Source organism: Choristoneura fumiferana, chromosome 25 (assembly GCF_025370935.1).
Source record: "Choristoneura fumiferana chromosome 25, NRCan_CFum_1, whole genome shotgun sequence".
NCBI lineage: Eukaryota > Metazoa > Arthropoda > Insecta > Lepidoptera > Tortricidae > Choristoneura > Choristoneura fumiferana.
Window position 1 is genome coordinate 5763624 of NC_133496.1, and position 24308 is coordinate 5787931.

Sequence of the window (24308 nt, forward strand, 5' to 3'; positions counted from 1 at the left end):
GTCGGGTTTTTAGATTTGTTATTTACGGCTGATGATGATGATGATCCTATATCATTAGTACCAAAGATTACTTCCATTCCAAAGAACGCAAAAAATTTAATTTAATTCTTTGACCAAGCCAACAAACTTTTTAATTTAAAATATAGCGCCATCTAGAACTACAACACGGTACTACTACCTGAGCAAAATATAAGAAGTATCGTTTCTAATAAGTTGTCAGGAGTACCTCAGAGAGGACGCTGTAATGACTGTTTTTATGACAGCTGACAACATTTGACGTTTGACGTCAACAATAATGTTGCTGTACAATTAACAAATTCGCATGTGGTAGTTATCTAATATTTATCTCAGACCAAAATACGATTAAATATGGATAACTGAGACTAATGATTTATCATGTAGATAGGTATAAAACATCAACGTAAGTTTTCAGTTGTTGTGTAGTGTTGTAATACTTTATAAATGGGTAATCGACACCTGAAATTCAAACGAGTCAATTCACAGTTCCTAAGCGGATTTAAATACCTAAGCAACTTCTTTCAAATTGTATCAATTCGAGAAGTTACTATCGGAGCTGATTACTGTTATATGGATCTAGATTCAGTGAATCAATCACTGCTCGCTCAGTCTAATAACCATTAAAACCTTGCCTATATCTTTCAATGCCTTACTACCTAACCATACTCCATAGCTCCTATCAACTGCTATTATTATATGTTTAAATGTATATTGTAGAGTTACTGTAGAGTTATATACAATGCAATGCATAAATTTACCTCACAAAACTGTGCCAGTCTTGAATTAGACCAACCTTCAAAATTGTTTCGAACTTTCGAAGGTCGGTTAAATGATACAATATAATTTGCTTGAGATGTCATTTTATTTTATTTTTGACATAAAATAGGCGAATTTAAGACATCTATTTGAAGGATTTTGGTTTAAGTTGGGTTTTAACATTTTTATCCTGTTTATAAGTTACCAGAATTATAGCTAACCATAGTTGCCATGGCGTTAAAAACTACGTTTATCTTTGCCCGTCACAATTATTTAAAAAAACGTAGTGTCATCCTGTTAGTGTTAGGATTAAGCGGTTTAGTTACATAACGTTTATTTACGATGAAGGTAATCCTGCCGTGAAGCAGCAGTGCTTGCATTGTTGTGTTTCGGTGTGGAGAGTAAGACAGCCGGTGAAATTACTGACATGTATCCCATCTTAGGCCTCTAAGTTGGCAACGCGTCTGCAATACCCCTGGTGTTGCAGATGTTTATGGGTGGTGGTGATCTCTTACCATCAGGAGACCCACTTGCTCGTTTTCCATCCAGTCGAATAAAATAAAAAAGTCAAACGTTATTTTGCAAATATACACACAATCTTTTAGTATTTTTTACTTAAATGTTATATAATGATTTTTTAATAAACCTATTCTTCGAAATGGTTTTGGAATTAGACTACATTGTAAAAAAAGTGATCAATGCCAATTAAGACAAATACTTTTAAGTAGCAAAAGAAATAATCAAGAAATACAAATTTTCTTTTTAATAGCTTTATGTAATACGAAGCAGTAAAATAAAATGAAAAAATAAATGAGAAAAAAAATACAAAATAAATGTTAATAAAATGAGTTATATTGCAGTGCTCTACTACAGGGTTTCATGTTTCAGAAATATTTTATAGTGTACCCATGAAAATGAATGTCTTGAAAAAAGCATCAATATAATCTAAAAAAAATTAGCAAGATACGTGTGAATTAAGTTTGCATTCCATTTTTTTCTAGAACTAACCTAACCAACAAAAACTTGGAAAATATTTATCAAAAACCCCCGACTTTGTCACTTCAAAGTTCAATATCTCAAAAACGACTGACCGAATTTTTGAAAAAACATGTCTTAGAACTATCGCTAGTATTTGAAACAATATAGGTGTTGTTTCTTTAAAGAAATATGGCTCTGTCCATTGGAGGACAATTTTGCCAGTGTCTAGTAGTTTTTGCCGTTGTACGGTAAAAAAATTCTAGAAAACGAAATATGAAGTATGTGAGATAATGGTGTGATGAACGTATAGTTTATTTATATTTGGATCCATAAATAAAAAAAATGCGCGCGCTCTCTCTCATTGCTGTCTCTATTACAAATAAAAGCGTTCATTGCCTGTTCTAAATGGGAGATTTCGTGACTTTAGTCTGACAACACCGGCTAACGAAGCGGCTGCTGCGGCTGCCTGTCATGTCAATTCGATTTTGACATGTGTCCGTGAGTTCTGAGTTAGCCGAATTTGCTCGTTTAGTCTAGAAAAATGCAACTAATAAAATTCCAACTAACACAATACTTCTTAGTAGCCCTATTTTTTACTCCTATCCTAGCAGAATGGAATACTCGGGACTACGTGAGACGAGAGCACTCTCTTACCAAACCGTACCAGGGTGAGTGACCTGTGACTATTGACTTGCTCTTGCAGTGAATATAATGCAATAAATACGTTTATTTGTTAATTCCAGGAAGTGGAATGTCGGTGCCTTATTGGGACTTCTTAGGTAGCACGATAGTTACAACAAATTACGTTCGTTTAACATCCGATTTGCAGTCCAAGTCGGGGGCTATTTGGAACACCGTGGTGAGTATTGCGTACGTAAATGTGCATACCACGATAACGAGGAATAAGGACATAAACCACTGTATGTATTAAACTAAGTGCCAGGCTGCACCATTTGCTCTTTTATGAGTACTTTATGTAGTATTACTAAGGGCTAGTTTGGCTTGGAACCTCACTTTGTTTATCGGTCTTAATTAAAATCTATGGAATGAGTTTTTGAAGGCTATCGCCTCATATACTTTGAATGTGTATTTTGTACGATTGAATGTGAAAGTAAATAATATTATAATTATATTTATGTCTGAGTGTTTACCATCAAATGACTCAACAATGTATAGTTTGGCAGCATTCCAGATATCTGGCAACAATTTGTCTTTTAATAGCATTATAATGCAACATAGTTGAATAAAATATATGAGGAGAATTTCCTAGACAATATAGATAGCCAAAATGTTTCCTTCCTCTTTGTTAGCAAAAAAATCACTCCAAGCATTTTTTGAATGTAAATTATACTGTTATAAACTATTTTGTGCTAAAAATAAAAATCTATTGGGTATTTTTTTGGCATGAAAGATTAACAAATTTCCATATATCTCCTTGCAACTTTTGTTTGAACTTTCAATTGCACAGATAAGGGGTGGTCATTTATAGAGCATACCAAAACTGGTTTTCAAAGTATTAATAAATGAATATCACGGGAAAATTGACAACATTGACAGCCCTGGTGGCCTAGTGGTTTGACCTATGGCCTTCAAGCAGAGGACCATGGGTTCAAACCCTGGCTTGCATCTCTGAGTTTTCGAAATTTGTGTGCGAAATAACATTTGAAATTTACCACAAGCTTTACGGCAAAGGGAAACATTGTGAGAAAACCTGGACAAACCTGCGAAGCAATTCAATGGTGTGTGTGAAGTTCCCAATCCAAACTGGGACCATGTGGGAAGTACGGCCCAAGCCCTTTCAGTCTGAGATGAGGCCTGTGCCCAGCAGTAATATTTGACACAGTCTTAAAGTGGCAACAGATAACTAGACTTATACTATATGAGTAGGTACTATAGCTATTAAACACCAAAGCTTCTAGACCAAAGAGACATTCATTTTTTTTGCACATAATCTGCTTCAACTGAGGTTCAAACATAAGACCTCAAGCTTTGTAATCAAATCAAGCTCCGTAATCACCTAAATATCCAGTTTTACTAATTTCACAATTTAAAGTTTGTCTTAACCAACATATAATTAAAGGCCATGTTGATCATCAATCACAATAAAAATGATCATTATACCAGGCAAGGCCATGGAAGATAACATCTACATTTAAGTAAAGTAAATCATTCATCGTAAATTTACTTCAATTTGAAGTTTTTTTTTTTTGTGGAAAAAGTATGAAATCAAATCGTAATTTATTTAAAAGGCCATCAATTAACAATTTGCACTAAGTTCAGTCAAGTGAAAAGATAACAACATGTACAAAGATACACAAAAATGTGTACACAACTTTATGCACTTAACGTTAAGGTTGTGTATACATATTTTTGTAACTTTGGCCTTGTCAATATCTTTGTACTAGACTACAAAAATTATCAAACTCAAATATTCTTTTTAAACTTGTTTAGTAGTCAGAAAGGGATAGATGCTGTATGTTCATAATACAAAGACGTGTGAGAGAGAAGACATTTATTACCTGCATATTGATACATAGATAAACATATTAGGAGACAGTAACAGACGGACACAGTACAGAAATACTTTTGCATTTATAACACATAATACAGTCCAGTTCACAAACTGTGAGCATAAATTTGATCAAAAATATCTGAACACAACTCTATTCTTAACGGCGTAGAAGCATTTTCAGATATTTTTGATCCAATTTTTGCTCACAAGAGTCACAAGTTTATGAACTCCGCTGTACATATGAATATGACTCTCCTTATATAAGAACTGTGTAAGTGTGTACTGTATAATATCTTTTTGTGTAACATTTTTTAACATCATTACTCCATTTTTAACCTTGATCTGTTTAAACTGTGTTTCGTTCGTTTCATTCGGACACCTTGGTCAAGGTCCGTATCTTTTCAATGCTAAATAGTTTTGTTATTTAAGGCAAATTAAGCCTTCTGTTCAAAACGAGTAGGTGCGTTTTTCTTCAATTTTTTCGTAGACTGGAGCTAATTTGTTATCACCTTATGTTACCATTTTAAGTTCTTATTTATTAATTATTAACTAGCTTTTGTCCGCGTGGTATTCGGTTATCGCGCGCTGTTCCCCCGGGAACTGTGCATTTTCCTGGATAAAAAGTAGGTAGCCTATGTGACTCTCTGCTCCATTAACTATCTCTATGCCAAAAATCACGTCGATCCGTCGCTCCGATTCGACGTGAAAGACGGACAAACATACAAACACACTCTTTCGCATTTATAATATTAGTGTAGATACAGCTGTTGAATTAAGATTCCGTGATCGCACTGAATTCGCGTGGAAATTATGAAAAATTACTTAGTGGCAGGCCTCCCACCAGGTGGACTGACGACATCGTGAGAGTAGCGGGAAACCAGTGGAAGCAAGTGGCGAGTTGTCGTTCATTGTGGCGTTCTAAGGGGGAGGCCTTTGTCCAGCAGTGGACGTCTTCCGGCTGATGATGATGATGATGATGACTTAGTGATCTTTATTGACGTTGCATTATTAAAAAAGAGTGCCAAATTTCATGACTATAGAGAGAGATTTCGAGATCTTATCAAGATCCCGTGGGAATATCGAGATAAAAAGCAGCCTATGTGTTATTCCAGAAGTAACACACTGTGTGCAACAAACACAAAAGTGTGTAGGTACACACTTTGATACTTCAGCAAGAGAAAAACATTAAGGGGATTGTTTGCTGGAAAACTATCTGCAAAATTGTAAGCTAGTATGTACGATGATCAATTGATCATATAAAAAAATTCTGATCACATTGCTTGATTGTTCCATCTTCATACAGCCTATGTTTTATTAGTCTAATATATTGTGTCCTTTGGACAGACACAGTCCGCACCTCCGCTCCGCATAGGGTTGCCATACGTCAGGATTTGTCCGAACATGTCCGGATTTTTGATCCTTTGTCAGGAATTTAGGATTGCGGCCGAACTTGCCAAGTGTCCAGACTTTTACAAATTACCCCATTGATAAAAAAATGAAATATTTGTTTTCATGATACATGTAAATATACACCCTTTTTTTATGAGTACATAGGATAAATTACAGCTAAAGAGATCTCAATCAATTATTTGCTTAAAACTAGTTACAATCTTATTTTGTTATTTGGTTTCAATTATTAATCAAATGTTGAAGACCAAAAAGTTGCACACCTTAACGCATGTATGAGTTAGAATTAGGTACTTACCATTATTTTTTTCCATTGTGGCACAAAAATTATTAATCTTACCTACATTTGTATCGCTAATTTTCGTGTCACAATGGAAGCGTCGTGGCGCAGCGCCACGCCGGCACGTCCTTCAACCTATGTCAAATCTCTGTTACAAGAAATGTCACGACTTTTAGGGTGATGTCAGGTTTTTTGTCAGGACTTTTAATTTTTTCATATGGAAACCCTAGCTCCGCCTTACCCCCTCGCTCCGCTCGAGTGGACAGCCTTATTCTTCCACGGGGCAAAGCCGCGGGATATAGCTAGTTTACTGTAGATAAGCTATCTAAATAAATAAATAGTCATTGTTAGTAGTACACCCTTATAAGTAAACTAAATGTAGTTGTTGAATCACTCCTTTGTAGTCTTTGTACCAATCATGCAGTGAGTAATCTATTTTGATAGGAACTGCTCGTTGCTCATTCTTATTGTTTCCGTATGCTTTGTTTGATTTCTGTTTGACAATTAACCTTTATTAAACCATATGACATACATAATAGGTCCTGTACAACAAGACACGCCTCCTACAGCTATAATAATAATAAGAAGGGCTTTTATTCCGAATTCTCTACAACTTCAACAGTTTAAATGTTCTATTCTATATTAAGTGCCGAATTCAGCGTGCCTCTTGGCATAGGCCTCCTCCAGCTCTCTCCACCGAGCTCTATCTTCTGCTACCCTAGTCCAGTAAGGTCCCAATGTTAGGCGGATATCGTCTCTCCATCTTGTTTTTGGCGCCCCTTTCTTCTACACTCCTCTCTTTGGTACCATAAAGTTACTTGTTCCTTGTTACAGCTACCTATATACTTATTCCAGCTGGCTCCCTGGTAACATTTTACCCGTTCCACAGCTGTAATGAGCTAAAAAACTTTTGTACTTTCATATTTAGATTACCATCAGGCTTTATAAATAACTAGCAGTTACAGTCCGCGTAGAATTCGTTATCGCTATCCCGCGGGAACTATGTAATTTTCCGGGATAAAAACTATCCTATGTCCTTCTCTGGGACTCAAACTACCTATATACACTGTATGTATACCTAATTTCATCTAAATCGGTTCAATGGTTTAGGCGTGATGAAGTAACAAACAGACTTACTTACAAGCTCTCGCGTTTTGTAATAGGTACGGTGGACATGTGGCGGCTACGTATCGACGATCGAACGCTTGATTTACGTCTTCGAATAGTTAACGAATGTTTTGTGAAAACGCCACACTAGAGGCACTGACTGAGATCATTAATGACTAGCGTTTACCCGCCGCTTCGCACGCGTGAACCAGTAGTCTTAGGGATTTCGCTAAAATACTGTAGAAATTCCCAGAATTTCATTAAAATTGCATAAGGAAATGCGCACTGAATTTCATTCCTAGGGATTTAAATTTTGGTATTTTATCCGGAGGGAATTTTGCTTCGATCATCAAGAATTTTGGGATAAAAAGTAGCCAATGCCTAGCAGGCAACGAGTGTTTCCTGTTACGTTTATAATTGTTTTGCGACGCTCCTGGAAAAGCGCTGCGGTGCAGTTTGGGAACTCCTGTGCAAGGGCGTAGCGAAGTACCGCCATCACCATTTATTGTCTAACTCAGGAATCACACTCGTTTTCACCGCTTCTTTCTGACGCACGGTATAGGATGGAGGTAGAAAGAGATGGTATATGCGATCGCGAACGCCCGAACGAAACGTAAAAAATAGGTACGGCTCCTTAATTTCACTTTTTTTTTCAGCCCTGCTACACAAGAAACTGGGAAGTCCAAGTTCAATTCAAGGTCCATGGTAGGGGCAAGGATCTATATGGAGATGGCTTTGCTATCTGGTACGTCAAGGATCGGATGCAGTACGGGCCGGTGTTCGGCAGCAAGGATTATTACCAGGGTCTGGCTATTATATTGGACACGTATAGCAATCATAATGGCGCCCATAATGTAAGTACAATAAAAAACTGTTTATTTCAATATATGTATGTAATGATACGAGTATATACGACGACCACAGAGCTAGCCTAGATCCTCAGAATAGTTGCACTTTTTCAACCTCGACCCAAAGCTTTGGGCTTATAAGTAGTAAATTTTATTTTACCTCTTTATCAATATTCCCAGATCTCAAAACATCTTGGTCTCAAAATACCTAAATTGCAGAATGCCTAATTTTTTTCTTAAAACACCGGAACCTTAATATGGCCTAATTTCAAAATACCTTAGTCTCATAATGCCTAAACTTCAAAACACTTTCATGGCAGAACAGCATATGCTTAAAACAACCTAATGTCAAAATACCTACCTGAATTTGTATTACACTGAGATTGTAAATTTTTACATAAGATGAATCTTCCTTGTTCTGCCGCGACGGTAATCTTTTGGCACAAAAAAAGGTTTGAGCTATTTTAATATTTTGACATTCGGTCATTGAAGGAATTGTGCATTTAAATCTTTAGTTATTTAGAGAATGTGACGTTTTAGGTCAAAGTCATAATGAATTTCGTTCATTTTAAGAATGAGACAATTTGACATTTAGGTATTATGAGCCCATGGTAATTTGAAAATTAAAGGTATTATGAAATTTAGTGGTTTTAAGCCCAAAGCGATCCCAAAAACATATAAAGAAAGAAAGATAGGAAATAATTTATTTATAACAGCAGTGACACATTACACAGGTTAGGAAAAATAACAATAAGAAGTGTTGCCGCTATAAAAAGGTCCCGGCTCAGCATATGCAAATGCAAAATGTTTAAGTTTTAAGTTATCATGTTTTATTCCGATTTGTTTTCCAGCATCAGCACCCATACATTTCGGCGACCGTCAACAACGGTAGCTTACACTACGACCACGACCGCGACGGCACTCACACGCAGTTGGCCGGCTGTGAGGCGAAGTTCCGGAACTTTAACCACGACACACATTTGAGCATCATCTATAAAGACGACACTCTTATTGGTAAGTGTTGTATCTTACATCCGCCACGTATTTAAGAGCTACGCTCTGCTCGGTGGAGTAACCGCCACTCCACACAGTTTTTGGCCAGCTGTTTGACTTCTTGATACAATATGAACATGGTAACCTAATGTCTCCTTCACCTGGTCAAAATAGGCAATCTTGGCCTTTCTCTGCCTCGTCTTCTTTGTGAAAAATGCATCTTAGTTACGGAACTTTAATCAGGACACCCATCTGAGCATCGTCTATAAGGACGATACTCTTATTGGTAAGTTGTTGTCTCTTACATTCACCAGCGACAACGATACTCTGGTCTAGTTTTTTTCTCTTCTTAAATTTAAGAGCTTTGCTTTTTTAAGTGAAGTAACCGTCACTCCGCACGGTCTTCGGCCATCTTTTTGATTTCCTGATACGACACGACTTTCCTTCACGTGGTCAAAATACGTGAATCTTGGCCTTCTCCTGCCTCATCTTCCATTTTTTTATGGTGTATAAAATGTACTTTTTTCTAACAACGACAAGCTTTGTCAAGATAATCAAATCGACGACACTCTTGTGTAGCAAGCAATATGCAAGACCAAGTTCTAGAACTATTACTACGTACGACACTTACCAGAGCATTATTTAAGCATTTCTGTGGACAGTAGCTCACCTGGTGACCAACCCTGTGCAATCAACCAGTAAATTTTGTTGGTATCACTGACTAGTGACGCTCAGCTTACGTCATGGCATCCCAGTGAATCATAACCCTAGAAAATTCCATTGGTTTCCGTCGTGGTACCACAAGGAATAACCATAACCCTTCTTTCAGTACAAACGGATTTCGAAGGCAAGAACGCGTGGAAGGAATGCCTCCGTGTGGAAAATGTGCTTCTGCCCACTGGCTACTTCTTCGGTGCTTCTGCGACCACCGGCGACCTTAGTGACAACCATGACATCATCGCTATCAAGATGTACGAGTTGGATCTGCTAGAAACGGTGAGTTGGGTTTGAGAATTATACTAGGGTTGCTGAGGTCTTCTTAGCGGAGGCGGAGTCGGATGTGGGGGCGAAGAGCTTAATTTCCGCAGAGGTGGAGATTAACGGAGCCGGAGGCGGAGGTTAAAACAGGAGTGGAAATAATTTTGTGACTTATCATTGTCAAAGTAATTAAATGTCAAAAATTACAAAAAAGTGGGAATATAGTGATTTGTGGACAGACCCTGGACGCCCCTGGCCCGCTTTGCCCCTGTCCTTGTTGATCTGGACGGCTAAGCATAGGAATTTCATGAACAATCTGACCATTTTCAAATCTAGGGTGAATGCGCATTTACTAGTTTGCGGCCTAAGACGGCACGTCTTAGGCCGCATCTTCGCTCACGATCATGTCAGATTCTGGTGAAACACACAGTATTTCACGCTAAAAAATGTTTTCAATAGTTTTGACCACAATTTCATGCTGAAAAACCATTTTTCGTAAGACATAGCTGTATCGTTTTCTTACAGCAAGACAAAGACGAGGACCGCTCCCACATAATACCATCAGCACAGACCTTTGAAGCCCCCAGGGAGCGGGTTGAGGACGTCAAACCAGCCATGTCCGGAGTCAAGACCTTCCTCTGGATGATGTTCGTCGCCATTGTCATTATAGTCCTAGTTGTACTTGGCATCATGTGGTACCAGAAGAAGCAGGAACACTCGAGAAAGAGGCTGTACTGATCTAGAAAGTGGTGAGGGTGAGAATCTTGGTTTGTTTTTAAAATAGGAATGTGGAGTCACAGCTTTTTTAACGCTTATGGAACAGGGAGCAAGTAAATTGGTTAACCGTTGTTGACTAGGTGCACCTGCCCTAATGCTTCTCTTCCTACTGTTAAGGCCCTCTGCTAGAGAGGAACTGTTGCGCTCGTTCATACAAGGGGATATATCCGACGCGCACTCCAAAGAGATACTCGAAAATAGGGGAATCGATAAAGTATCGTCAGATCCTTTTCAAGCGTACACTTTTATGATCAATCTTCAATTGTCAAGTATAATTGTGTAAAGTCGTCCACAGACCTACCAATTCTGTTCTCTGCTACAATATAATCCGGGTTCATCGTCACACACACGCCAACCGGCTAGAACGTTCTGATCGGCGATGCAGTAGATTGCTTGATGACCGGATATTCTTGCCGACCCGGGTCGGTAGGTATGTGACGAATGATACATTTTGTATTGCTTTCTTACCTTCTGATTTGATTATTTTCTGTTTTTTTCTAGTTCAAAACGAAATCAGTAGGTCTGTGACCGGACTAAGTGTTGGCTTTGACGATGGAAACCATAAGAACTATTGGGTTTTTCTTTAAACGTCCTTATACTTTAGCACAGGCTCCTTTGTTTTTCATTTTCAGTAACCAAGAATCATTCAAAAGTCTTTTGAGTAAATTTAAAACAAAAATCATGTTAATATGAACAAGGACTTAGTGTCTTTGGCCCTTGTTAATGCGACTCAACAAAAAATATATTTTGAGACCCCAGTTAGCCTAATTCGTAGCTTCTCTGCCAATTGTCAGATTAATATTTTTTATTGTTAAAGACTAAAGCAAATACTTGCACACTTGAGCAAACTGTTCATATAATTAATAACATCTTTGTTGACACAAGTATCGCAGTTGAATTGACTTTTGTGGGGATGGATCAGAAATAAAAAACAACAACAACTCCTGTTGTGTTGAGTTAGAGTGACAAATTAAAACGGTGGTTGTGGTTTGTTAGTCTAACAACTGATAGCATGGTGTACGGTTATGTTACTCTAAAGAGAAGCTCTGGTTGAGTTCGAAACGCGTCAGTGTGATTTGTGTGTGTTCTTACAGTGTGGAGGTGGAGGAACTGCATGAACACGCATATTTTGCATAAGCTTGGCTATCGTAAGGTCGCGGGTGAGCAAGGAAATTCTTTTAGTTCAGGTGAATTCGGCCCATATGAAAAACATAAAAATGTTGGCTCTCAACGAATACCAACTATATGTACTAATAGCAAAATAGCAATGTGCCACAATGCATCATTGCACTAATAAAATCTGGACCGGGGTAATCCCAATGGTCAAAGTTACTCTTCAGGGTCAAAGTAACCCGACCTTACGATACTTATAATAATAATGTTGTAATCTGTCAACTTTTGATGATAAAAGTCAAGTTTGTTTATTTGCCAAAAAAACTAATCTACCAATTTACTAATATAGGTACTTGGTTATCAACTTTCCCGTACTAACTCTGATTACATTGAACTTTCATCATCATCCCAGCCTATATACGTCCCACTGCTGGGCACAGGCCTCCTCTCAGAACAAGAGGGCTTGGGCCATAGTTTTGCCAAAACATTGAACCTTATTGACACTTATTTATCAAACATTTTTTTTGTAGAGGAACCATACGGCCAACGCCGTATAAAACCAACCAATGAAATCCCTTGGATATCGGTGGCTCGCGTGTGGATTGTTCGGCGCCGCATTCGAAAATTAAAATGATCTGGTGTAAACATTCCTTTTTTGAATTTCAAACTTGAAAATTGTTTTTATTTATTATTATTTAAGGTAGGCGTCCACTTATCCGCATCGTACGCTTCGGACGTATCGGATTTGTTGCTTTGTATAGAAATGTGCGATGCTTACGATGCGGACGGGTGGACGCACTTATATGAGTTTCTACAAGAATACTACGATCCGTTGCGTGCGATGCGTCCGATGCGTACGATACCGATGGACGTTTACCTTTAACGTGCTATTACATTGATGCTGTCAACGAAAATACAAACACGTCGAAATAAGAAGAATTACTTGTCAAATCTTACAAATGTACGATACTAAACTTTACTTTGTAAAAAGTTTTTTTTGTAAGATTATAGGGAAGGGTTAGGCTCATTCTCTGTGCACTGATACAAAGCAATTTCATGTGTTCCAATTTTTACTTTTGACAGCAAACTCAAAATGGCGTCGGTTTCGAAAGCAATAAAAAAATCTTTATGGCTACTCTGATTTTTTGGTTTGATTAAAAAGCAGCTCTCATTATACCAATCTCGAAATGTATATAAGTTTTACCATTATAAAGAAGATTAAAAAAACTGTTGATCATCTACAGTTTTATTAATCTTCTAACACTCGTTATTATTGTGATGATGAACATAATGATGATGATTTATCTAGCTTCTTATTTAATATATCATCAAAAAAAGGTAAGGTATTTTGTATGCCTGAATTAATAAAACAGCAATAGTTTTGTTTAAGTTGAGAACTTCTTCTTTTTTTATCTTACGATGAACTGACAATATACCTAAATCTAATGTTATTTTCATCAATATTTTAGTACATAAAAGTTATCATATTTGTATGTATACATAATTTATATTTCTTATGCTAGTATTTAAACAATCGTCGAACTTCCCGTGTGAAAATCTTGACTTAGTCACTAGATTACTTTAATATTAACGGTGACCATCCAAACAAAGAAAAACCTTCACGGTTTACGAAAAAAATCGTGTTGGCTGTCTGTATGTATTTTTTTTTTCAAATGGCAGTAGTGATCTCGTTTCATCTAAGTTTGCCACTTCAAAAATGGGTGAATTATAATTTACTTGTTTATCATAGTAAGTCTAATGTAAAGCTGCATTCACATTTTTTCTGTCGTGTTGTGTTGTGATGCTCTCTGTCTCTCTCTATCTTTCTATCTATCTAATACTCTTCAACAAGCAATTCTTATATATAATCAGAAACTCGGAAACGGCTCCAACGATTTCGGTAAAATTTGGTATGTAGGGGTTTTCGGGGATGAAAAATCGATCTAGCTTTGTCTTATCTTTGGGAAAACGCTGGTTATCGAGTTTTAGCCCGAGCGGAGCTTGGTCGCCCAGGTACTAGCTTTGATGCGACACAACACACTGCATCAGATAAATGCGAACGCAACCATATAAAATGTATGAAACCGATACCGTTCTGATGCGTCACGACACAACACGATAGATAAATGTGAATGTGGCTTAAGATGTTTTTTACGTAAATTTGAAATTTTACTAGATTGTTTAAGGTGTTTTCTGACTTGGATGGACACAAAAAAGAACATCACAGCTGTAGTCTAATATGTTATTATAGTCAGCTTTTGGAGAGCCAACTAGGGGCTCAAAAATCCGTGAAGCCGCCAAGCGGTCACAGCGGAAGATCAGCGTTGGTCTGCTCGGCCAACACTGCGCTGAGCTGGGACCGTTTCGCGACTTCGCAAAAACTTGCTTTTTTAATGTTTTATTTTTTGTTTTGTCATAACTTGTAATTATGTACCTACTATAAAACTGTTTTTGCGAATAGCGATTAAATTATTCTTATTCTTAAAAATATGTAAAAAGGGGTTTTCTGTCATTATTTTTTTAATATTATTATTATTTGCGACTCACTGAAGCTTTGTATCTTGCGGTCGAAATTAAGAAAATAAAATAATATTTTATAGAAATGATATTTTTACACCTCTGTATATAATGTAACGTAGCCGTAAAAATAAAATTATATGTATTTAATAACACTGGTCGACCGTGGGTTCAGTTGACTATAGTGTTGGTTCTTTTTTTTTTTTTATTCATAATTCACATTAATTATTTGTGTAGGAAGTGCGAGTGTATGTAGGTATTTGTGTGTTTTCAATAAATCATTTATAAGTTTTTTTATGTGATGTTTTATTTTAAAACCTTTGAACCTTTACGAATTATACACACCGCGACTTTCTGCAGTTGTTAGGACTTCGGTGTCGCAACTGTATTAATTCATATTAATAGAACTGCCTTTTTTAATGAAGAAATAAGTTTGCAGTTGGAATGCCATGTACGGGCTATAATCATAGTTATATTTGCGGCTGCGGCAGGCCCGTCTTTTTCCCACACTAGGGATGAACCCTCAGTTAGCAAAAACAGAACCCATAACATGAACGATCACGTTGTTGTTGCCCGTCTGTCTGCCGCTCTGTCTGTCAAGCAAAACTTCTCAGTGAAGCGTGGCGATATCAAACTGAGATTACTCAAATACTCAAGTCTACAGTAGAGTGCCCACTACTCCTTGGAGCGATGAATTCCCTTTTCTAAGTCAACGCTAATAAACCAGGTACTTATAGTCATTGAAAAAAAGGTGTTTCCGAACAAATTGCCAGGGATTTAAAACCTATATCGTGCTTCCAGTTGTCATAAAGACGTGAAATTTGGTATGACAGAGGACATTAGCGATTAGAAAATAGCACAATCAGTAAGATAAGTCTGAAAATAGGTTTTGAGTTTCAACGCTAACGCAGGTCTGTCGTCGTTCATCCACCACTCTCATATTTCGTTTTCTAGAATTTTTTTACCGTACAACGGCAAAAACTACTAGACACTGGCAAAATTGTCCTCCGATGGACAGAGCCATATTTTTTTAAAGAAACAACAAGTCTGAAAATATTATTTTTTTGTCTCTATGTCATTAGCCATCTAAAATGACCCCACACTGCAATCTTGTTGCTCAGAAGTGGGGCTCTGCTAAAACTGGATTTTATCTGAGTTCAATTTTATTTTGATATACATTGCTGCTTGCTGGACTCGGACTGCAGGGCTACTACGAAACACGAAACTCGTAGTACGTGTCGTGCGGTCCCTATGCCCTATAAACTTTTTAAGTGTCAGAGGGACTGCACGACACGAACTTCGAGTTTCGACGTAACGCCAGGGTCGCCAAATGTACGAGGTACTTGTAAAAGTACGAGATTTAACGAGGTGCGAGGTTACGATCAACTTTGTACAATTTTGTACGATATTTTTATGTATGAAATTTTAGGCTGAATGTCTGCAATGAAGAAAAAATTTTACCGCTGGCAACCCTGCGTGACGTGCCCATTGTCAGCATAGCATTAGCATTGTCACTGTCAGTCAATTTTTGACACTCACCCACCACTCCAGCTTCTGTAGCCCTAGCCAAGCCGAAGCCGCTCGAGCGGCGAAATTTTCCACCAGCTGGAATTTTTCGACTTATTGTGAATAAATTGTGTGTTACCGCGTGTCTTCACCATGGATGTGAAGTCTTTCCTTCATTCTTGGTGCGCCAAGAAGAGTTTGAACCCGACTTTCGATGTTCGTGCCACAGGTATTGATTTGCTACAGCCACAGTCTTTTTTATTACAATTACACATGTAAACTCAAGCAACCATGTCAAGGTGTGATTTTAATCAAGTTTGTCTTGTGTATATATTACTTTGTACCCTCAGTTTGTAAATTTATATACGTCATTATGACGAAACCGGCATGAAGAGTACATACCCTGGTGATCACTGATTAGCATCTATTATTCATTTAACACGTTTTTGATGTGATGAAATATAGCTATTCTCTATGCTTGTAACCGCTTTGTGGTAAAAACTGCCTATGAACAGAGAGCCCATGAATAAAGGATGAAAATGCTATTAATTAGTAACTGTTATAGTGATGTACTTTCCACATTACACACGCAGGTAATCATGTCATTAACTAATTACCCATCTATAATGATAGTATTATACACTTGAAGTTTACTGGTTGGTGAAGAAAACAGCATGGAAACCTGCATACACCTGCAAAGTAATTAAATTGTATGCAAGTGAAGTTCCTAACCAGTACAGGGCCTATAATGGCAATGTTATATTCCATAGCATTTTCACCCTCACCCTCATGTTGTTAGCATCCCTTAAATTCACACAAAGCATTTTTGCTTGTCCTTTATATCCGGATAGCTAAGGAGTAGAATGCTCTGCAGGCTTCTGTGTCCCTGATGGCACAATCTGGCTGTCTTCAAATGTAGGGCGAGTGGGCATTTATTAGGCAAGTGTGTTGGAACACACCCTAAGATGGATCTTAATCCACGTCTTTGTGTATGATCAGGCTTGATTGTGGTCAAAGGCAAGCCAAATTTTGTGTGAAAACAAAGCATTATTCCCTATTCAGGATTCTAATAACCAAAGTTTTAATTTAAATTATTTATGTTTCTAACCTCACTTTCCATGTATCAAAGGTCCCAAACACCGACAAAGGTTTCTCTGCGAAGTGCGCGTAGATGGAATATCCTACGTTGGAGCTGGTAACTCGACATCCAAGAAGGATGCTCAGATGAATGCAGCGAGAGACTTTGTCAATTACTTGGCTCGATCCAACCAGGTTAACCCTTCAGAGGTGCCGGAAGGTGTGAAAGTGAAGATTGAAGAGAATTCAGATACAACGGAATTCGGGACCGGTAACAATGGGAATTTTGGTAATGGTGCCAGCTATCAGGGCCAAATGTCGCAGAATAGACCTGTGTTTCAGGTATGTTTTTGTTTATATATTTTGAAGTCTTGCAATGTGGTTGTGGTTTTTATAATCACTGACTGACTCACTGAGGTTTTAATAAATTAAGGTATTTACGGTACTTACCAGTAAGTTCTTTTGCAACCACAACCTCTACAATAACCTGATTTTTGAACAAACTTTCACACAAACTAAGTTGAGAAAATAAGTAGTTATGTATGTATGTAAAATCTTTATTGTACAAAAGAAAAGAAACAAAAATACAATACGGTATTTGACGATTTTTATTTATGTTATAAATTAAAACTTCACAATGCCTGTTATCAAATAGAAAAACAATTTTTGAGCTACCTTTACAAATAACAAAACTTTGTTACAAATTTGTTAGACCGAGAAAGACGTATTTGCATGTGACGTCACACGCAAGTAGAGTCATACTTGCTGCATAGAAAAAAGTGTTTCAGAAAGAGACAGGTACATAGATTTTTAAAAAACCCAATTTTCAACCGATTTAATTTTTCTCTTTGCTAAAAACTGTCTATTTATCTATAATATATAGGTTATTTATGGCAAATTCAGGAGTTGTCAGTAGATCAGGAATACCACATTGGCAAAACTGAGACGCTTGTACAAAGGCGGACTTATCCCTTTATAGGTATTTGATTTTATAACCATACAGGTGCCTCACACTTTTATCACGCGTGGCATCCATTCTTGAGTATGCACAAATGTTCAGTCTGTTAATAAATTATACCTACTTAGTTTGAAAAATCTAAAATAAAACATTATGAGCCTGATAAATGTACAGGTAAACCTAATAAAATTATGTTAAAATAAACTCTATTTTTCTATCATAACAGGAAGGTATGGGCCCTGAGAGTATGGGACAAGCCTACCAAGCATATGGTGGCCCAAACCAGAACTTCACGTACATGGACCGTCTCCAACAACAGAAGAATGTTGAGGAAGCTGAAGACTTGGACGTCAACGCTAGCCTCCATGGTAACTGGACTATGGAGAATGCCAAGTCCAAATTGCATCAGTTTATGCAGACGAATAAAATAAACGCTGACTATGCTTACAAAGCTGTGGGTCCCGATCATACAAGGTTAGTGTGAAGAAATTGTTGAAGCCACATTTTTAACTGACTTCTAAAAAAGGTTATCAATTTTTTTTTTTTTACTTTAGAGGTCAGGACCTTATTTCTCTAATGTGACGGGACACAAGTGACTATGGTAATTGAGTAATTTCCTTAGTAAAAAAAAATTTCTAATAACCCCTGATTCACCATCAATTGTATAAATTTATTTGACATATAAATATGATGCTGTCTCTGTTTGTTTTGTTGGAATAGACGGAGACGGCATCACATTTATCCGTCAATTAAAATTAATCAATGGGTGGTGAAACAGCCCCTTAGTCCGTTTATTATCAGAAAATATTGTACATGTATTTTTGCTTTTGACAATCGAAACAAAAAATGACAAAGATGAAGCGCAATGATTTCAATTCGGGTTTTGTTCCGCGTACCTTGATTTCACGAGACTACTTGAGATCATGGCGCATGCAACTGTGCCGAAATATCGAACTTCTCTATAATCAAGGTATGCGGAACAAAACCCGAATTTAAATCATAAAATTAGTAATGACCGCGATAGTCTAAAACATTGAATGTTTTCCTTGTCCCATCATTTCTTGTTTTCTTTCATCTTACGTAATTATTAAGAAAGCTTTAAAGCCATTGATTATTCAAAATTGATTGAAAATCAAAGGCAACCTGGAACTGGTCAGGTATGACTTGAGGAGTCCTCCCATTTATCACTACATCTGCCTCAAAGACTACCACAAAATTTAAGAACGACTAGCGTTAGATGGGTAGACTCCTTCAGAAGTAATTTAAACTATTAGAGCAAGAGTCCATGACAGTAAGACTTTTGTTATTATATAAAGGCTGAAATGTTTTTATGTATGGTACCTAACCACATATCAAAATCAAAAAATCAAAAATCAAAATCATTTATTCAGTAAATAGGCCGCAATGGGCACTTTTACACGTCATTTTTTAAAACTACCAGCGCTTTCGGAAAGACCATCATTGCCAAGAGAATGCGCCGCAAGAAACTTGGCAGAAAGTCATTTTTTCAACATAATAATTACAAATAATACTTAAAAACTACAGTATACAATGAAATAAAAGAAAATACAAAATAATAATAATAATACAGGGATGTATGGGTCCCTTAGTTACAAAACGAAACTCTAACTATAATCTACGTTCAGTGAAGTGTAGACTGCTTCCACCGTCATAAATTAAAAAAAAAAAAAAAATTATAATAATAATAATTTAATTCTGAAATTTACATTTCAGGTCAAGTAACCATTAAACTTTTGGATTCCGAAGGCAAGCTCACGTCTGCCGCCCCCAAAGTTAGCTCACACGAACTCATGTCATGCTCTGAAGCAGAGCGGTACCGAGTGCATGGTATTGCTTCCGTTCCATAAGCTCTATGGATCGTCTTGGGAGCTTCGACGTCGCGGGCCTGTGACTAGAAATTAAACTAAAAATATACACGTTTAAAATCATAAGCTTAACAATATACAGCTTAAATATAGCAAGGGATGTATAGTCCCTGAGTTAATAATAAAATTACTATATAGCAAGGGGATGTAGAAAGTCCCTGAGTTAACAATAAATAAATTCCTAATCTAAATAATTCAGAGATGTATATAGTCTCTGAATGTCAAAGTAAACTAATTTAATTAACCAAATTATACAATCTTCAGAGGTGTAAAAAGCCTCCAATGTCAAAAACTTAAAATATTTATTAAAATAAAGAAATGGAGATGTATAAGGTCTCCAAATGTCAAACCAATAAATATTTTTAAATTAAATTCTGCAACGTGGACAACGGCAACAGAACCAGAAACTAGACCACGAATGCGCCGGGACACTGCCAAGTCACACTTCACAACACTTATTTATACACCGACATAAAAACACACACATACACAAACACGAATACATCACTTCAACATCAACATCCTAATTTTCATCGGCTTTCAGTTTAGGCCATGTCGCATCATCACATAAGTACTCCTCAACTTTATAGTAAGCTTTTCTTCAGAAGTGCACTCTTTATGTATTCTTTAAAAGAGTTGTGTGGCAATTTCCATGCTTCTACAGGAACTTTATTGTAAAATCTCACACAGTTTCCACAAAAGATTTGCTTACTTTCCGTAAACGGAATTTTGGAACGGCAAGCTTGTGCTTATTACGAGTATTGATATCATGTACGTCTGACACTTTTTAAAGGACTCGATATTCTTTGTGTGTATACAATATCACATCATGTATATACTGTGAAGCTACTGTGAGGATGTTTATCTCCTCCATAACCTAACCAACAAAAAGTTGTAAAACCCCCGACTTTGTCACTTCAAAGTTTAATATGTCAAAAACGGCTAAACCGATTTTGATGAAACATGTCTAAGAACCATTGCTAGCAAACCAGATTTCAAATAAAACCGCATTCAACCGTATTAAAATTCACCTCAAATTCTCAATTTTTATATATTTTATTTTGTTCAGAATTCTTATTATTATTGATATTAGAAATCACTTAATTCATTGCCAAACACTTTATTTATAGGGTTGCAACCCCTGCCATGCCACACACCTTTAAACTATGTTTGAAGCCTTCTGGCAAAATCTATAAGCAAAGCTTTTTATAACCATAAGACTTTCAGCCCTTATGCAATAACAAAGGTCTAGCTGTCGCGGGTTCTTGGTCCATATGAAGCGAAGCATATTTTGCATTGTTTTGTCAAAATTTGCTTCACAGTTTTTACTTGAGAAGTTATCAAAGAGCTCAATCACCTTGACGCAAATCTAAGACAATCAGAAATTTTATCTTGTGGTAAAACTTTTACATGTTTGACATTAGAAAGAAACAGATGAAAAGCTAGAAGTAAGTTTGTTACTAAACAAAAAGCCACTGCATCCTTATTCTTTAATTTATATACCTTTCTCCATCGACTTGTCTATGACTTAAGGACAGTGAAATGTGTGAGAACCGAGTGTGTCAATTTTTATATACATCCGTGGCATAAGGTGCTTTGGGGTAATTCTGTAAACGGGGTTATTCCATTTATTTAAATTTCTCCTAAACGTGTTGATGTTTAACCACTGGCAGCACTTAAATGGACGCCCATTTACCGCTCCTCGCGTCTCTCCAGATGATGCGAGGCGCTGACATCGGTTGGACGTGCAATATATATTTTTTTGGGTCGAGTGCATTTTCGTGCCAAAAAATTAAATACGAAATAACCCCAACACCGCTAACTCTAAACCTGATAAGTTACAAGATTGAACTATTAATGTTATGACAATAATCGTTTTTTGCGAATGAGTGTGTCTGTCTAAAAGGCCTAGCTATAGTTTAAATTTTTTCCAAATTACCCTTTAGGGGTTATTCCAGTGAAGTGGTTCCTGAAATAACCCCAGCTTACTTTAGTATGGTAATTGTCTAGGTATTCAAACTTTCAACTTTTCAAGATTTAATTTTTTATTTGTGGTGTAATTGGGCCAACCTCCATCTATGGACCCCAAGCCAACCTTACCTGCCCGTGGTGCACCCTGCCGTCTAACAGACTGGGCTCTGGCAGCTGGCTGATTGCGGCATAGCGCAGCCAAAATCGGCACAGTTAAGTCCCGGGCCCCTGATGGGCTGCAGCATCGGCGGTGCAATAAACTGTGCCCTACGATCGCCAACTCGCATGCCCAGTGTGGGGATTATGGGCAAACCCTACCAGAATGAAGCGCACGGCAAAGAGATGGTCCCAGTTCCCGGTCGCCCCGCTATTCCTTGCCATAGTAGAATTCATGGTAACGGTGGGCAGAGGATGCTAAGAATCGGGCGATCCAAGGCTACCTAAGTAAACTGACCCTGGCTACGTAGAACGGACGGACTGTTAGGACTCTTCTAGCGCAGTTGGAAGTCGAGCTGGAGAACATAAGGTGGCATATTCAGGAGTTAAGTGAAATACATAGAGAGGGATCATCTTAAGACTCGGGCCACCTTCTGTACTTCCGCGAGGATGATCAAACATCACAGGGTGGCGTAGGGTTCCTTGTTAATAGATCCCTCTCTAACAACATTAAGAGATCTCCAGTGTGTCGAACAGGGTAGCGTACCTGATACTTCGGCTATCAAACGATGTAACATGAAGTTTATTTAGTTGCTTGCATACTTTCTTCTTTGAAATGATTATGGTTCACGCGAACGAAGCATGCTCACTTGCAAGCTTGCTTAAATGTTTGCTTGCATGCTTGCTTGCTTGCATACTTGCTTGCAAGCTAGCTTAAATGATTGCTTAAATGTTTGCTAGCATACTTGCTTGATTGCTTGCTTCATTGAAATGTTTATGGTTCACGCGAGCGTAGCCGCGGGTAAAAGCTAGTTCAAAATATAAAAGTGACATGGCATTTCTAATTGTTTTATATACTTACTAGTATATACCCGCGGCTTCGCTCTCTCTCCCTATTCTGATATTCGGGGCGGAGACAAACTCTACAATCCACACATCAAAGATCATAATAATCTGTCCAGCTTTGTTCTATAATGTATGTAGATTTAATATTCCTTTGCGGCAAATTTTGAGAACCACATTGCGTTTGTGGGGTTATTTCGGAATACAGAGATTGAAAAAATCTGTAACTATGGATATTACTAACGAAATAAAAAATAAAAATGAATGGGGTAATTTCAGCCTAAAAAGAAATATGAACCTTGAGCCAAATTATAATAAAGTCCACCTTTCAATAACACGCAGAATAACCCCGCTATATTCCGAAATAGCCCCTGTGCAAAAAAAATAAGTAACTAGTTTTTGAATACCAATATTTCCATAAATCGATCATATTTTAGAAACTTTTTTGTACAGTATATAAGATCGATTAGTGGAAACGACAGAAATATCCTAAGACTTTAAATATAATGTACCAACTCGGAGTAATTAACGAAATTACAAACGTCATGTCAACTCATCAAAAATCCACGTGAATTACCCCAAAGCACCTTATTTCGATCGTAAATATCAACATGTTATAGGCCGCCTATATTTGTATTACCCACATTCACACAACCCGGCTTCTTAAAGAGGCCGAGTCTCGCAACGAGCTATGGAGAGCAATGCTCGGAGTTTCATTGCATAATAGAATCCGAAGTACGGAAATTCGCCGAAGAACTAAATAGTCACCGACATGGCTTTAAGAGTATGCAAGTTGAAGTGGCAATGGGCGGGCGGCATCGCTCGAAGAACAGATAACCGTTGGGGGAGAAAGTTCTCTAGTGGCGACCACGAACTAAAAGGCTAGGTGTTGGCAGACCTCCCACTAGGTGGTCTGCCGACATTGCGATAGTTGCGGGTGAGTGTGCGCGTGAAAACTCGTGTCTGTGTAGATATATCTTTTCGGTGGAACTGTCAAAATGTCAAACATGTCCAGTTTCACTACAGCATTACATACAATCAGCATCATTAAAGACATCTGCACACTTGAGGACCTCATTACTTTTGATGGCTCATTGTTAAAGTGACAAGGTCCTAAAGCGTGCAGAAACTGACTGTAAAAATGCACAATTCAAATTGATTGTCTAAGATTTGTTTTCAATACAGGTGATAGAGCTTTTTAAACTGATGTGTTGCCTGACCAGGCTTCCAGGAACTTCCATGTATTGCTACGAATGATTACTGGTAAGTTGTGTAAATAATACTCATCATTATCTATCACTATGTCTATGTATCATATAGTTCTTAGTAAGAGCTGGTGCATATTAGGTCACAAGAGGAATAAATATAGTGTGTAAGTTATGTTAATATGCATACGACGAAACCTTTGGTGTGGTAAAGGGGTAAGTACAAGTAATTCGAGGTATAATAACAAATTGTATTACAATCATAAGTATCATACATAACCATAACATATTATTGAGCTCACTTTGTATAAACTTGTTTGTATATTATTCAGTGTGCGAGTGCATAATAAATGAACATAATTGAAAAATGTCTAATTTCACACAATTTAATGAACGAATATAATTACACCTTTTATCAAAAT

The 24308-nt window shown here is 37.3% G+C and overlaps 2 protein-coding genes across 3 annotated transcripts; both read left to right on the forward strand.

Moving 5' to 3' along the window:
• Nucleotides 1-2271: 2271 nt before the first annotated feature.
• On the forward strand, nt 2272-14578 carry LOC141442487 (vesicular integral-membrane protein VIP36-like). Of its 2 annotated transcripts, none has more exons than XM_074107503.1 (7): nt 2272-2420; nt 2496-2611; nt 7715-7912; nt 8758-8920; nt 9729-9895; nt 10403-10632; nt 12298-14578. In XM_074107503.1, the coding sequence occupies exons 1-6, from the start codon at nt 2294-2296 to the stop codon at nt 10613-10615; spliced, it is 984 nt and encodes a 327-aa protein (XP_073963604.1). In that variant the 5' UTR covers nt 2272-2293; the 3' UTR covers nt 10616-10632; nt 12298-14578. The 2 variants fall into 2 exon arrangements, with proteins under 2 accessions (XP_073963604.1, XP_073963606.1); XM_074107505.1 differs by having other exon boundaries at nt 10403-10626.
• A 1234-nt stretch (nt 14579-15812) lies between these two features.
• Nucleotides 15813-24129, forward strand: LOC141442254 (dosage compensation regulator mle-like). Its single transcript, XM_074107191.1, has 4 exons — nt 15813-16019; nt 16920-17209; nt 18052-18299; nt 23867-24129. The coding sequence occupies exons 1-4, from the start codon at nt 15944-15946 to the stop codon at nt 23868-23870; spliced, it is 618 nt and encodes a 205-aa protein (XP_073963292.1). The 5' UTR covers nt 15813-15943; the 3' UTR covers nt 23871-24129.
• The last annotated feature ends 179 nt before the right edge of the window (nt 24130-24308 follow it).